The sequence below is a fragment of the Natator depressus genome, chromosome 24 (assembly GCF_965152275.1).
Source record: "Natator depressus isolate rNatDep1 chromosome 24, rNatDep2.hap1, whole genome shotgun sequence".
NCBI lineage: Eukaryota > Metazoa > Chordata > Testudines > Cheloniidae > Natator > Natator depressus.
The window spans coordinates 17861975-17875055 of record NC_134257.1 but is presented as its reverse complement, the minus strand read 5'-3'; the positions used below and the strand labels follow the sequence as shown (position 1 = coordinate 17875055).

Sequence of the window (13081 nt, the reverse complement as noted above, 5' to 3'; positions counted from 1 at the left end):
AGCATGTGTTAACTGTGTGGAAATCACATGTAAACAATATGTCAGCCACAGCCATGCACAGAGATCATAGAATCATAGAATATCAGGGTTGGAAGGGACCTCAGGAGGTATCTAGTCCAACCCCCTGCTCAAAGCAGGACCGATCCCCGACTAAATCATCCCAGCCAGGGCTTTGTCAAGCCGGGCCTTAAAAATTCTAAGGATGGAGATTCCTAGGGATGGAGCTCATGTGTACTAACACGTGCTAAGCACGTGAGCTACATGTGCCAGCTATAGTTAGTAAATATGCACATCTGTGCAAACCATGTGCCATACGGTATCATGTAACATGACAAATCACATGTAGTACGTCAGTGCTAGTTCATATAGACCCATGTGAGCCAGCGTCTGCTTTCAGTGGGAGTGTGGAGTGACTCCGTCTGGCTTACACTGTCTTTACACCCTGTTGTGAGTGAGCGCAGAGTTTGGTGGGTGTTACAGCACATGGATGTTGTGAATTTGATTTACGTGGGACTCAGGAAGTGCTCACAGCCAGGAACCAGGTGTCAAGCCTGTGCAAACAAGGAGCAAACTCTGCACAATGGAGGTGCAAGCAATGTGTAACCATGGCATAAGTTGTCTGTAAATCAGGGGTGAACAAGGTGTAAACTACAGGTCAAACCTATGTAAACAAGGTGCAAACTCTGAGTAACTCAAGTGCAAACAATGGGGGAGCAAGGCCTAACTTCTGCATATACCAGCTTATGTACAGGGCATGCAGTATCACTGTAAAGCGTGTGTACATTCAGTGTAAAGCAGATGCAAATACGTGTAAATGAGTTGTACAGTCTGTGTAAAGCATGAGTCAGTTACATGCAAGCCAAATGTAAGTGCTGTGTAAAGCACATGCAAGCAGCGTGGGAGCTAGTGGGGAAAAAAAAAAAAACACATACCTAAACCCTGGCTAAAGCATGTGAAACAGGGTGTCCACACTTTGTGACCATCATATAAACAGGGTTGAAACCACACGCACAAGAGCATGTAAACATGAGTAAACCAAGTGTAAGCCACACGTAAACATGGTGTATGTTTCGGGTACAGTACGTGCAAGCCGAATGGTAATTTTGTGCAAACTACTTGTCAACTCTGTGTAAAGGAGGTGTAGAACGGCACCCACAGAATGTGTGAACATGTAAAACCGGGTGTAAAGGTTTTGCAACCTGCATGTAAGCCAGGTGTAAAGTGTCAGCCACAGGTAAACTGTGCAAGGCTGGTGCAGGGAGTGTGTCTATTCTGTGCAAAAGACATGTCACGCCCTGTTTTCAAAGCACAGGTAAACGGCGTGACCAGTACGGGTAAATGTGGTGTAAACTCTCAGCCAAGCGTATGTAAACATGCATAAAGCACATGTAAACTGAGTGTAAACCTGGGGCAAGACATCTGTAAACCTCATGTAAAGTATGTGTAAACAGCGTGTAAACATTGTGCAAAGCAAGTGTAACCATGGTGTACCGAATGCATGAACAGGTGTCAACACTGTGCAAAGCCGGTGTGATCAGGGTGTGCGGACTGTGGAAACAGAAATTAGCATTGTGCAAGCCAGGCGTTAACACAGTGCAAAACACACAGAGAAGGGGAAACCACCCACTTGACCCCCTTTTTGGTTTGTACGCTTGGAGCTCGTGCAAAGCGGTGGCTGGCTCCTGACTTGGTTTCTCCCAAAGCCAGGGAGGTGGGCTGGTTTTGGCAAGCGGGGGAGAGTAGCTGATGGGGGTGGGGGCAAGAGCTTTGAAGGGCTGAGTGGCTGCTGCAGGTGACCTAGATGGGGGAGTCCTTGTTCTCTCCACCTTGGGGTGTTGCTGGAATCTCAGGCCCGGGGGGGCAGGTTAAGGGTGGGAGGGCGGCTGACGAAGCTGGGGTGCACCTTGCACTGGGAGGGAGGTGGAGAAGGAAGAAAGAGGAATGGAGGAGAGAAAGGTGAGCAGCAGGATGAAGGGAATGCAGCAGGGAGTGAAAAAAGGAATGGAGGAAGGAGAAATGGAATACGTGAGGGAGTGGTGGGAGAGAGGGAACGGAGAAGAGACCAGGAGGAGGAATGGGTGAAGGAGGGAGCGGAGGGGTAGCCCAGGAGAGAGGAAACAGAGAAGGGACCGGAAGGAGGAATGGAGCGGAGGGGTAGCCCAGGGAGAAAGGGAACGGAGAAGGGGCCGGGAGGAGGAATGGGCAAAGGAGGGAGCGGAGGGGTAGCCCAGGAGAGAGGGAACGGAAAAGGGACCGGGAGGAGGAATGGAGCGGAGGAGGGAGCGGAGGGGTAGTCCAGGAGAGAGGGAACGGAGAAGGGACCGGGAGGAGGAATGGGCGAAGGGGGGAGCGGAGGGGTAGCCCAGGAGAGAGGGAACGGAGAAGGGACCGGAAGGAGGAATGCAGCAGGGAAGGACTGGGGCAGGCCGCAGGGTCCACAGCAGAGCCCCCAAAGGTGGCCAGGCCCAGCCCAGAGGCTCACGGGGGGCAGGGCCACGCAGCTCGATTCTGTACCTCAACGTTTGCAACACAAATGGGAAAAAACGACAAAAAAACTATTGTAAAAAAAAGAGCGGGGGGGACTTTATTGCAAGAAACCCCTAAAAAGCCACTTTGTCTTCCATTGCCACTGGGGGTCTGGTGCCGTGGGGGGCGGCTCATTTCTTTCCCCCCCCCACCCATGCTCCCCTCGCGAGGGACTCTCTGGGGGTCTCTCGCTTGATTTTCCTTTGATCCAAACCCCCTTTCATTTCATTTGTCAAAACTCCGTGGGGAGGGGGGACGACATGAAAAAAAACCCATAAAAAATAAATCCCAAGAATCCTTTTTCCAATAAAATGCAATAAAAGCAGCAACGCAGGCCTGGTGTTTGGTGTGGGGGTGGGGCCCCGAGCCTCAGTTTACCAGCAGCTGGGAATGGGCGCTAGGGGGTGGGTCACTGGATGATTCCCTGTTCGGGTCGCTCCCGCTGGGGCACCGGGCACTGGCCACTGTCAGCAGATGGGACCCTGGGCTGGATGGCCCCTTGGTCGGACCCCGTGTGGCCGTTCTTCTGTTCCTAGGGGGGAGGCTGGATGGAGGGGTGTGTACGGAGATAGATGGTTGGGGGGGGGGTGGATGGATAGTGGGGGGAGGGGCTGGCTGGTGGGGCGGGCTGGATGGGGGCAGAGGGAGGATGGCTGAAGGGTGGACGCGGGTATGTCCATTGGGGGGCTGGGTGTCACAGTCACACGCCCCAGGGTGGGGGTCACACCCAACACCCACTCCGCCCTGGGGGGCGGTGGGGGAGGTGGGGGAGGGGCTGTGTGAGTGCCCCCAGGGGCACTCAAAGGGGGGTGGGGAAGCAGGAGGGGAGCGAGAAAGGAGGGGGAAGGAGAATAAAATCAGGGGGAGCCCCTGGCATGGGGACGGGCACTGGGGGGCACAGAATCCCCCCAGCATAGGGCAGGGGTCCCTGAACTAGAGGGGGCACCCAGGGAGGTGGAGGATGGGGGATGCCATGGGCCCGGTGGGTGCACAAGCTGAGACGACCCCCCCCACTGCCCCACCCTGTATTTCTGTATCTTGCTATTTCCCCTCGAGCCGCAGAGCCCAGGGGGGCAGGATCGGGCCCGGCAGGCCAGAGAATTTGCTTTTCCAGCCACTGGAAAGGGAGCCGCCATCTTCTTCAAGGGCCATGGGTCAGGAGTGAGGGGCATCGGCAGGGTTGGGGGGCAGGGGGAGCCCAGCACTGGGGGAGCAGGGGGGCTGCGGGTCGGGAGTGAGGGGCATCAGCAGAGTTGGGGGGCAGGGGGAGCAGAGGGCTGGGCTAGCAGGGGCTGCGGGTTGGGAGTGAGGGGCATCGGCAGAGTTGGGGGGCAGGGGGAGCGGAGGGCTGGGCTAGCAGGGGCTGTGGGTCAGGAGTGAGGGGCACTGGCAGAGCCCTGCAGGATGCTGGGAACTGTTGGCTTGGGGCTGGGGGAGGGGGAGGGGGCGAGGCCAGCATGTGTGGGGCGGGAGGGGGCAGTACGGTGGCCGGGTTTGGGGGGACAAGAAGCTGGCAGGAAACTGCCACTCAGCGGGGCCTAACAATGGGAACCCCCCACCGCATGGACACAGACCCCCCTTCGCCCAGCCCCCCACCCCCAGGACTCCTGGGTTCCATCCCTGGCTCTGGGAGGGGAGTGGGGTCTAGTGTGGTGGGGGGAGGCGGCGGGGGGTGGGGGGAGCCAGGACTCTGGGGCTCTATTATTGGTTGTTTGCACCTGTTTCTATGTGCAGAGCTCCCATATCCCAGTCCTGCCCCCCACCCCTTTGCTGGTGCCCCTCAATCCCAACCCGCAGCCCCCCGCTCCAACTTTAGGGTCTCTCTTATCCCCTTCATCTCTTCTAACTGCATTGCTCTGGCGTCGGTCCCCCCTCCTTTCTCTCTGAAGCCAAGGGGTTAAATGAATTAGCCCCTCTATCCTGCCCTGGTTTGTTACACTCCCTTCTGCCCCATGGATCAGCCAGTCTGGGGGCTGCCCCCCCGCCCCCGACCCTCCGCGCTGGGGTCATGATTCAAAGCCAGGGTCCGTCAGTCTGGAGGGGACAGATTGTCCATGCGGGAGGGGGGTGCAGCGAGCTGGAGTTTGGGGGACCCTGTGGGGAGGGGCCGAGGGGGGGGTCAGTGTGGGCTGCAGCTAGGAAAACACACACAGAAGGGCTCGTTCCCACCCCGAGGAGGGGGCATCTCCTGTCCTTTCAGGCTCTTCCTGGCCTTCATATCATGTGGGAGGGAGTTCCACAGGTTAATCGTGTTTAAAAGAAAATGTGCCCCGGTGGCAAGTCTTTCCCTGTGGATTCAGGCTGCTCTAGGAAGTCAACAGACACCAGCCTCCACCGCACCCGCCGGAGGGAGGGGCTTGATGGGCAAGAAAAGTTCCAAAATCACGTTGTTAAAAATATAAATGGCTGTTACGCGCAAAATAGATCAACCCCTGTGAGAGCGCCGCCCGCTGCCGAAACGAGCTCCCGCCGTCAGCCTCCCGCCCCCCCTGCCAAACCAGGCGTCTGCAATGGTGTCACAGCTGGGGGGGGGGGGCATGGATGGGTGTTATGGGGGGAGGGATGTGGGAGGATGGGGATGGAGATGGATGGAAGGAAGGATGCGGATGGAGGGATGAGTGGACAGAGGGGTACAGATGAGGATGGAGATGGATGGATGCGGATGGAGGGACGGGTGGATGGAGATGGAAGGAAGGATGCGGATGGAGGGATGAGTGCACAGAGGGGTACGGATGGGGATGGGGGATGCAGGCACAGACAGTCATAATTCTCTCTCTCTCCAGAGATCTAATCAGAGCTATGTATAACCTGAGATAATTTGCAAAAACAGGAAGTCCCACCCTCTTCCCAAGCACACCAAGAAAGACAGGAAGTCCCGCCCCCTCCAGGCCAGTCCCTTTCTCCCAGTCGAGGCCGGTGGACCCCTCCTAGTCCCATAGTCTGTTCTGGGGAGGTTGGGGGGCCAGCACAGGGCCAGGGGACACTCCAGGGGGCCCAGACCGTGCCCACGGAGGCTCGTCCTATGCAGGCTCAGTCCATTCTATAGGTGCCTCCCGGACGCCTGGGTTCATTGCTGGCACTCAGCCCCTATAAGGCTCTCCCGGACGCCTGGCTCCCACGCCGGATCTCCTGGGCCAGTCACACCTGCGTGGCGCTGCGCGCTGTCCTGGGGCCCTGCCCACTGGCCAGAGATGGGAGCCCGGGGCCCCTGCCGTCTCCAGGACACCCGGGCTGGGAAGAGGAAGGTCAATGAGAGACGTACAGGCAGGGTGGGGGCTCTCCCCTAGTAGTCAGGGCTGCCCGATGCCCCCGAGCAGCGCTAGGGGGCACAGCAGGGGGCGCTGTGCTGCAAGGGGGGGACAACAGGGTGCTGGGTGGATGGGCGAGGGTTCAGCAGGGGGCGCCGTGCTTCAGGGGGCAGGATGGGGGCTCAGCAGGGGGCGCTGTGCTGGGGGGATGGGCGAGGGTTGAATGGGGGTGGGGTGGGGACTCAGTAGGTTTTGCCATGCTGCAGGGGGGGGCACTTACCCCGGAGGCTGGGGGGCCGTGGATGCGCAGATGGTCCTCGTAGCTGATGAAGGACAGGTTGCCATCCCCCCAGGAGCAGCGCAAAGATGCCCCGGAGGGGGGTGCTGGGGGCTCGACAGGGTCAGACTCTCTCCCGTTTGGGAACTGGAACAGAGCAACCCGCCGTCAGCGTCCCGCTTCAGGATGGGGAAACTGAGGCACAGGCAAGTCATCATCTGCAGAACCCAGCTCTAGGCCCTGCTCCCCAGCTGGCCCCGCCCCCTCACTCTCACCTGACGGGGAAGGTAATGCTGGTGGGTCCCGGGTGGGGTCAGGGGCATCTTCTCCTGCTTTCCTAGGATGGAGAAAAGGAGCCCGATTGGCTGGTGCCAGGAACACTCAATTCTCATTGGCTGGTGGTAAGACCACTGACTGATTCCCTTTCTTTTCATTGGTTGGTGCCAAGGCACCCCCCCCCCTTCCCATCTCCCTGAATTTCGATTGGCCGGTACCAGCCCCCTCTCCCCCACCCCAACTGAAACAGTGAATTCCGACTGGCTGGTGCCCAAAGCTCTGTGTCTCCCCCCAAATTCCAATTGGATAATGCCAGAGCCAGTGCATTTGGATTGGACAATGGCTGATGCTCATTGGCCGATGACAATGGCCCCTTCTTCCTGATTGGGCAGTAGAAGGCCACTAAGCCCACCCTGGCATCTGATTGGCTGAGAACAGGAGAATAATTCTGCCTTTTGGCTGTGATTGGACAACATCTAATTGACTCTGCCCCCTTGCAACTGATTGGCCAACAAACAGTGACTCCCCCTTGCTGTGTGATTGGCCAAAGCCTGGGGAAAAATCTCACCCCTTGCATCTGACTGGCTAGAAACAGCTCAATGTCCATCCCTGCATCTGATTGGTCAGCACATATCTAAGCAACCCCACCCTCACTTTTCTTCTGATTGGCCGCGGGCATAGCAGTGATTCCAATCTTTGCATTTGATTGGATAAAACCAGCCCTCCCTCCCATTGGCTAGGAGCAGGGTAGCAATTCTACCCTTGCATCTGATTGGCCGAGAGCACTGTATCCTGCCCCCAGACCTCCTTCCTGGGATGCTCTGGGGGCGGGGGACCCTGGCTTCGGACTCACCCCATCGCGCCCGGAGGAACCAGATCAGGAGCACGAGGAGGGCAAGGAGCAGGATCATGCCCAGGATCGAGCCCAACACGATGCCTGCAATGGCGCCGGGGCCCAGGGTAGAGGCTGCAGGGAGAGAGGAGACAGGGAGAGAACCCAGGAGTCCGGGCTTCCAGCACCCCTGCTCTAAACCCACTAGACCCCACTCCCCTCCCAGAGTCCCGGCTCCCAGCCCCCGCGCTCTTACCACTAGACCCCGCTCCCCCTCCTGGAGCTGGAAAGAGAACCCAGGAGTCCCTGGCTCCCAGCCCCCCTGCTCTAACCACTAGATCCCGCTCCCCTCCCAAAGCCAGGGAGAGAACCCAGGAGTCCTGGCTCCCAGCCCCCCCATACTCACCTGATGGGAGCGTCTGCGTGGTGCTGGGCTCCCCAGCCTCGTCTCCCAGCAGGGGCAGCAGCCGGAAGGAATAGGGGGTTTGGGGCTGGAGTCCCACCACGGTGCTGGAGCGAGTGGCGCCCCCTAGTGTCTGCAGCGTCTGCCACTCCCCAGCCGCCCGGCCCCCGGGGGGCCCCTGGACCTGGATCCAAAACCCAGTGACCACGGAGCCCTCCGGCAACCACCCAGCTCAGCCGGGCCGAGCCGGGCTCCGAACCACGCGCCAGGCTCCAGCCGGAGATGGAGGGACCTGCACAGAGGAGGGAGGGTTAGAAGGAGGGGCTTGTGCCCCTGATCTGTGGGGACAGGACTCCTGGGTTCCATCCGCAGCTCAGGGAAGGGAGTGGGGTCTAGCAGTTACAGCAGTGGCAGAGGGCGGTAGGGAGCCAGGACTCCTGGGTTCTCACCCGTCAGCGTGAGGTTACTCTCCTGCGAGCCCAGTGGGTTTTGGCACCGCACCGAGTAGCCCCCCAGGTCCTGCGGGGCCGTGAAGTTGCTGATGGTGAGTCGGGCCCCGTCGGCGCTGACCCGGTACCGCCCACCCGGACCCAGCGGCTCCCCGAGCCGGGCCCAGGTGATCTCCACAGGCCGGTAGGTGCCCTGGCACTGCAGATCCAGCAGGACGGTGCCCCGGGGTCCAGGGAGGCCTGGAATGAGAGAGAGACCCCAGAAGGGGCTTCTGGGGGGAGGGGGAGGGTTGCGGGGTTGATTTGGGTGGAGTTGCCAGGCGTTAACTCCGCCCCATCGTTCCAGGTCCTTCCCCCTTGGAGCTAGCTCCGCCCATAGCATCCTGGCCCCTCCCCCTGGATGCTAACCCCACCCACAGAATCCTGGCCCCTCCCCCTGGATGCTAGCCCCACCCGTAGCATCTGGATGCTAGCCCCGCCCATAGTATCCTGGCCCTGTCCCCCCACCCGCTGGACTTTAGCTCCACCCTCACACTCCAGGCCACACCCACTGGATGCTAGCCCCACCCACTGGACATTCACTCCTACCATCCCCCCATCCATGGACCCCAACGCTGCCGACTCGGCCCACGCCCCGCCCATGTGGCAGGGACCCCCTGCCCCTCCCCCCAGGGGGTGCCAGCCCCTCCCTAGAGTTAGGGTCAGGGTCAGTGCTCCCTACCCATCCGGCCCAAGCCCGGTGCTGCCCCCAGTGGCCGAAGCCGGTACTGCCCCCCGGCGTTGGGGCTGGGGTCTCACCAGGAGTCATGCTGCAGGTCCCCTCGGCGGCGAGGTGTCTCCCCAGGCAGGTGACCCGGGTACCACTCAGGGTGGGCAGGAGGGAGCTCAGGGTTCGCTCGAGGGCGGGGCCGACGCCCTGCTCCCCACCCCCCGGCAGCCCCTGCAGACTGAGGCTGGGAGCCGGGGAGCCCCCCGGCCAGGAGCAGCGGAAGCGAAGGGCCGTGCCATTGGCCACAGAGTCCAGGGAGCAGGAGGGGGAACCGGGGGGATCTCTGGGGTCGGGGGGGAGAGAGAGAGAGAGAAACAGATCAGCCCATAGCCCCTCCCCCGCCCCCGAACCAGCCAATCTCCTGCCCTGGGGCTGGCTGGGAACCTGGTGCCCCCTGGAGGGGAAAGGCCCCGTGCCCCATTCCCCGCCCCCCTGAGCCAGCCTGCCCCCACCCTGGGGACAGATGGAAGCTGGCGCCCCCTGGAGGGGAAGGGACCCGTCCCCCATTCCCCGCCCCCCTGAGCCAGCCTGCCCCCGCCCTGGGGACAGATGGGGCCTGGCGCCCCCTGGAGGGGAAAGGCCCCGTCCCCCATTCCCCGCCCCCCTGAGGCAGCCTGCCCCCGCCCTGGGGACAGATGGGGGCTGGCGCCCCCTGGAGGGGATGGGCCCCGTCCCCCATTCCCCGCCCCCCTGAGGCAGCCTGCCCCCGTCCTGGGGACAGATGGGGGCTGGCGCCCCCTGGAGGGGATGGGCCCCGTCCCCCATTCCCCGCCCCCCTGAGGCAGCCTGCCCCCGTCCTGGAGGGGAAGGGCCCAGGGCACTCACGGGTGACGGTGAGGGTCACGGTGGCGCGGAGCCGGCGCTGGGTGTGCGGGTTGCTGGCGAGGCAGGAGTAGGGCCCGGCCTGGCTGAGCTGGACCCGGGGCAGCGTCAGGTCCAGCTGGGCCGGGACCAGGGGGTCGCTGGCGTCGGCCAGGCTCCAGTAGATCTGGGCGGGGGGGTCCGACGGGCCCGGCAGGAGAGCCCCACCGTGCTGTTCACCCGGACGTAGTGCTGGGGCTCCGGGTCACGGTCCGACGAGATGTGGATCGTGGGGGGGTCCGGCCCGTCTGGGAAGGAACCGAGTCAGAACCGGGGGAGCGAGTCTGGTCTCCCCTGCTGCCCCTTGGCCCAGGCAGCCCGGGATCCCCGCCCCAGAGGGGCCCAGCCTGCCCGCCCCCCGGCTCAGGCCCATCTACCCCGGCGTCCAGCCTGCGCTCACAGTAGACCCGGATCTGGGCGATGCCGGTGCCATTGCTGAAGGGGTTGGACACGGTGGCAGTCGTAGCTGCCGGTGTCGTTCCGCTTGGGCCAGCTGATCTGGAGGGTCCCGGCCGAGACCCAGTACCGGGGGTCCTGGTCCAGGCTTTGCCCATCCTTGGTCCAGGTGATGGTGCCCCGCATGGGGGTGCAGGTGAGAACCGCCGACCTGGCGCCTTCGGTCACCTCCAGGGAAGGGGGCGTCACAGAGACCTTCCCGACCAGCTCTGTGGGAAGGAAACAGGCATGGGGAAAGAACCCAGGTGTCCTGCCTCCCAGCCCCTCCCCCCTCTTCTCTATCCACTAGACCCCGCTCCCCTCGCAGAGGGGAGAGAGAACCCAGGTGTCCTAACTCCCAGCCCCTCCCCCCTCTTCTCTATCCCCTAGACCCCGCTCCCCTCCCAGAGGGGGGAGAGAACCCAGGTGTCCTGGCTCCGAGCTCCCCCCCCCATACACTAAAACCCATTCCCCTCCCAGGGCTCGGCATAGAACCCAGGCGTCCGGGCCGCCCCCGCTTACCGTACACCTCCACCTGGACGTCTCCCCGCCACACCTGGCCCCCCAGTGGGAAGACCTCGACCGTGTAGGTGCCGGTGTCCTGGAGGGCCACGGGGGTGATGGTGAGCGCCCCCCCTTGGGGGTCCACGCTGAGCCGGCCCTGGTACGCTTGGGCCACGGCCACCGAGCCGTTGGGACCCAGGTGTCCGTCCGCCAGCGCCATCTGGTTCCTCTGCCACACGATTCTAGGGGGCGGCTGGGCCGGGGGGTAGGAGAGTGGGATCGAGAGGTTCCCCCCCAGCAGCACCGCCAGGGGGCCGGGGGGCAGCTGGAGGGGGAAGGGGAACGTGCTGCCTGGGGGGGAGACAGAGGGAGGCTGGTTAGTTCCGGGCTCGGTTCCGCCCCCCCACCCCTGCCCAGGGGTCCCAGGGAGTCTTTGCCCTCCCCCTCCCCCGCCACCTGTCCAATGGGCAGGTCCAGCTCCCCCCACCCCCAACACGGAGACTGAATCCTCTCCTCTGTCAGTCACCCCCCACCCGCTGTAGCCCCCCAGACCGGCTAAGTAGCCGCTCAGATCCCCACACACAGCCCACCCCCCGTGCCAGCTGTGAGCACCCAGTGGCAATGGAGGAATAGAACCCAGGAGTCCGGGCTCCCAGCTCCCCCCAGCAAAAACAACTGGACCCCACTCCCCTCCTGGAGCTGGAGATGGAACCCAGGAGTCCTGGCTCCCAGCCCCCTGTGCTCTGACCACTAGACGCCACTCCCCACCCAGAGCTAGACCTGACAGGTATCGGCAGAACACTGTGTGGGGCAGGGCAGCTGGTTTAGCAGGGGGCTGCGGGTCGGGAGTGAGGGGCACCAGCAGAGCGGAGGGGGGCTGGGCTGGGCGGGCAGGGGGCTGCGGGTCAGGAGTGAGGGGCACCAGCAGAGCGGAGGGGGGCAGGGCTGGGCGGGCAGGGGGCTGCGGGTCGGGAGTGAGGGGCACCGGCTAAGCTCTATCTGGGCCGTTTTCCACGGCGATGACCTTGGCAGCCGGTTCTTGGCCTGGATTCTGCAGCCTCCATCCTGGCCCCCTCAGCTCCCTGCAGAGCCCCCAGCCTCAGATCTCCTCCCCACCCGCCTCTGGATGAGTCAGGGACCCAGCGGCCCGGGGACTGGGGGAGAAGGAGCCTTGATGGGAGCAGCTGCCTCGTCCCAAAATAGATCAATGCGGAGAGAAACCTGGCAGAAGGTCAGCGCTGCTGGTGCCCCTCACTCCCGACCCGCAGCCCCCTGCCAGCCCAGCCCTGGGTCCACCCCCCAGCTCTGCCAGTGCCCCTCACTCCCGACCCGCAGCCCCTGCCAGCCCAGCCCTGGGTCCACCCCCCAGCTCTGCCGGTGCCCCTCACTCCCGACCCGCAGCCCCTGCCAGCCCAGCCCTGGGTCCACCCCCCAGCTCTGCCGGTGCCCCTCACTCCCGACCCGCAGCCCCTGCCAGCCCAGCCCTGGGTCCACCCCCCAGCTCTGCCGGTGCCCCTCACTCCCGACCCGCAGCCCCTGCCAGCCCAGCCCTGGGTCCGCCCCCCAGCTCTGCCGGTGCCCCTCACTCCCGACCCGCAGCCCCTGCCAGCCCAGCCCTGGGTCCACCCCCCAGCTCTGCCGGTGCCCCTCACTCCCGACCCGCAGCCCCCTGCCAGCCCAGACCTGGGTCCATCCCCCAGCCCTGCCGGTGCCCCTCACTCCCGACCCGCAGCCCCTGCCAGCCCAGCCCTGGGTCCACCCCCCAGCTCTGCCGGTGCCCCTCACTCCCGACCCGCAGCCCCTGCCAGCCCAGCCCTGGGTCCATCCCCCAGCCCTGCCGGTGCCCCTCACTCCCGACCCGCAGCCCCTGCCAGCCCAGCCCTGGGTCCATCCCCCAGCTCTGCCGGTGCCCCTCACTCCCGACCCGCAGCCCCCGGCTCCTTTGTGGCCATCAGGCCCCCCGTGCATTGGCCCTGGTGATTTGGCAATAGCCAAGGAGGGGGATTTCCTGCTGCCTGATCCCTCCTGTGGCTGGATTTAACACAGGATCCTTCTTCCTTCCCGCTCTCATCTCTAGCGAGCCGTCCCCGTGCAGCGTTATGTGTGGCTGTTCCTCAGCTGCCCCACCCCAGAAGCAGCTGCAGCTCTGTGCTGGATGAGCCCCCCCCATCCCCTGGAAACAGCCCCAGTCGATTGCAGCCTGGCCGTGGGCTGGGCCTGGGGCCAGAGGCTGCGTCAGGCCGAGCCGGGGCTGGGGGGCAGTGATGGGGGGCGCTCGCAGCGAGCCATGGCTCTGATTCATCGGGTCCCTGGGGGTCCAATGGGGCCTGCTGCTGTGGGAGGGGAGTGGTGTTAGTGGTTGGGGGGGGGGACTGGGAGCCAGGACTCCTGGGTTCTCTGGGCGGTGGGCGGGCTGGGAGCCAGGACTCCTGGGTTCTCTCCCGAACCGTTTCCTCCCCCAGCCCAATTCCGTGGGCACCGAATCCCTCGCCCGTGGGGGG

The 13081-nt window shown here is 63.3% G+C and overlaps 2 protein-coding genes across 2 annotated transcripts; both read right to left on the bottom strand.

Annotated features, from left to right (window-relative positions):
- Positions 1-4534: 4534 nt before the first annotated feature.
- Positions 4535-9804, bottom strand: LOC141977548 (V-set and immunoglobulin domain-containing protein 10-like; the record flags this gene model as incomplete). Its single annotated transcript, XM_074939067.1, is given in 9 exon segments — positions 4535-5757; positions 6055-6198; positions 6327-6388; positions 7181-7294; positions 7566-7686; positions 7688-7854; positions 8012-8251; positions 8810-9061; positions 9606-9804. Coding segments are annotated over 9 exon segments (1392 nt in total), but the record flags the coding sequence as incomplete, so codon positions are not given.
- Positions 9752-10855, bottom strand: LOC141977210 (V-set and immunoglobulin domain-containing protein 10-like). The gene is made up of 3 exons (XM_074938577.1): positions 10599-10855; positions 10042-10306; positions 9752-9889 (listed from the first exon to the last, which is right to left on the bottom strand). Exons 1-3 carry the CDS (start codon positions 10798-10800, stop codon positions 9847-9849), a joined length of 510 nt encoding a protein of 169 aa, XP_074794678.1. The 5' UTR covers positions 10801-10855; the 3' UTR covers positions 9752-9846.
- Between the last annotated feature and the right edge of the window lie 2226 nt (positions 10856-13081).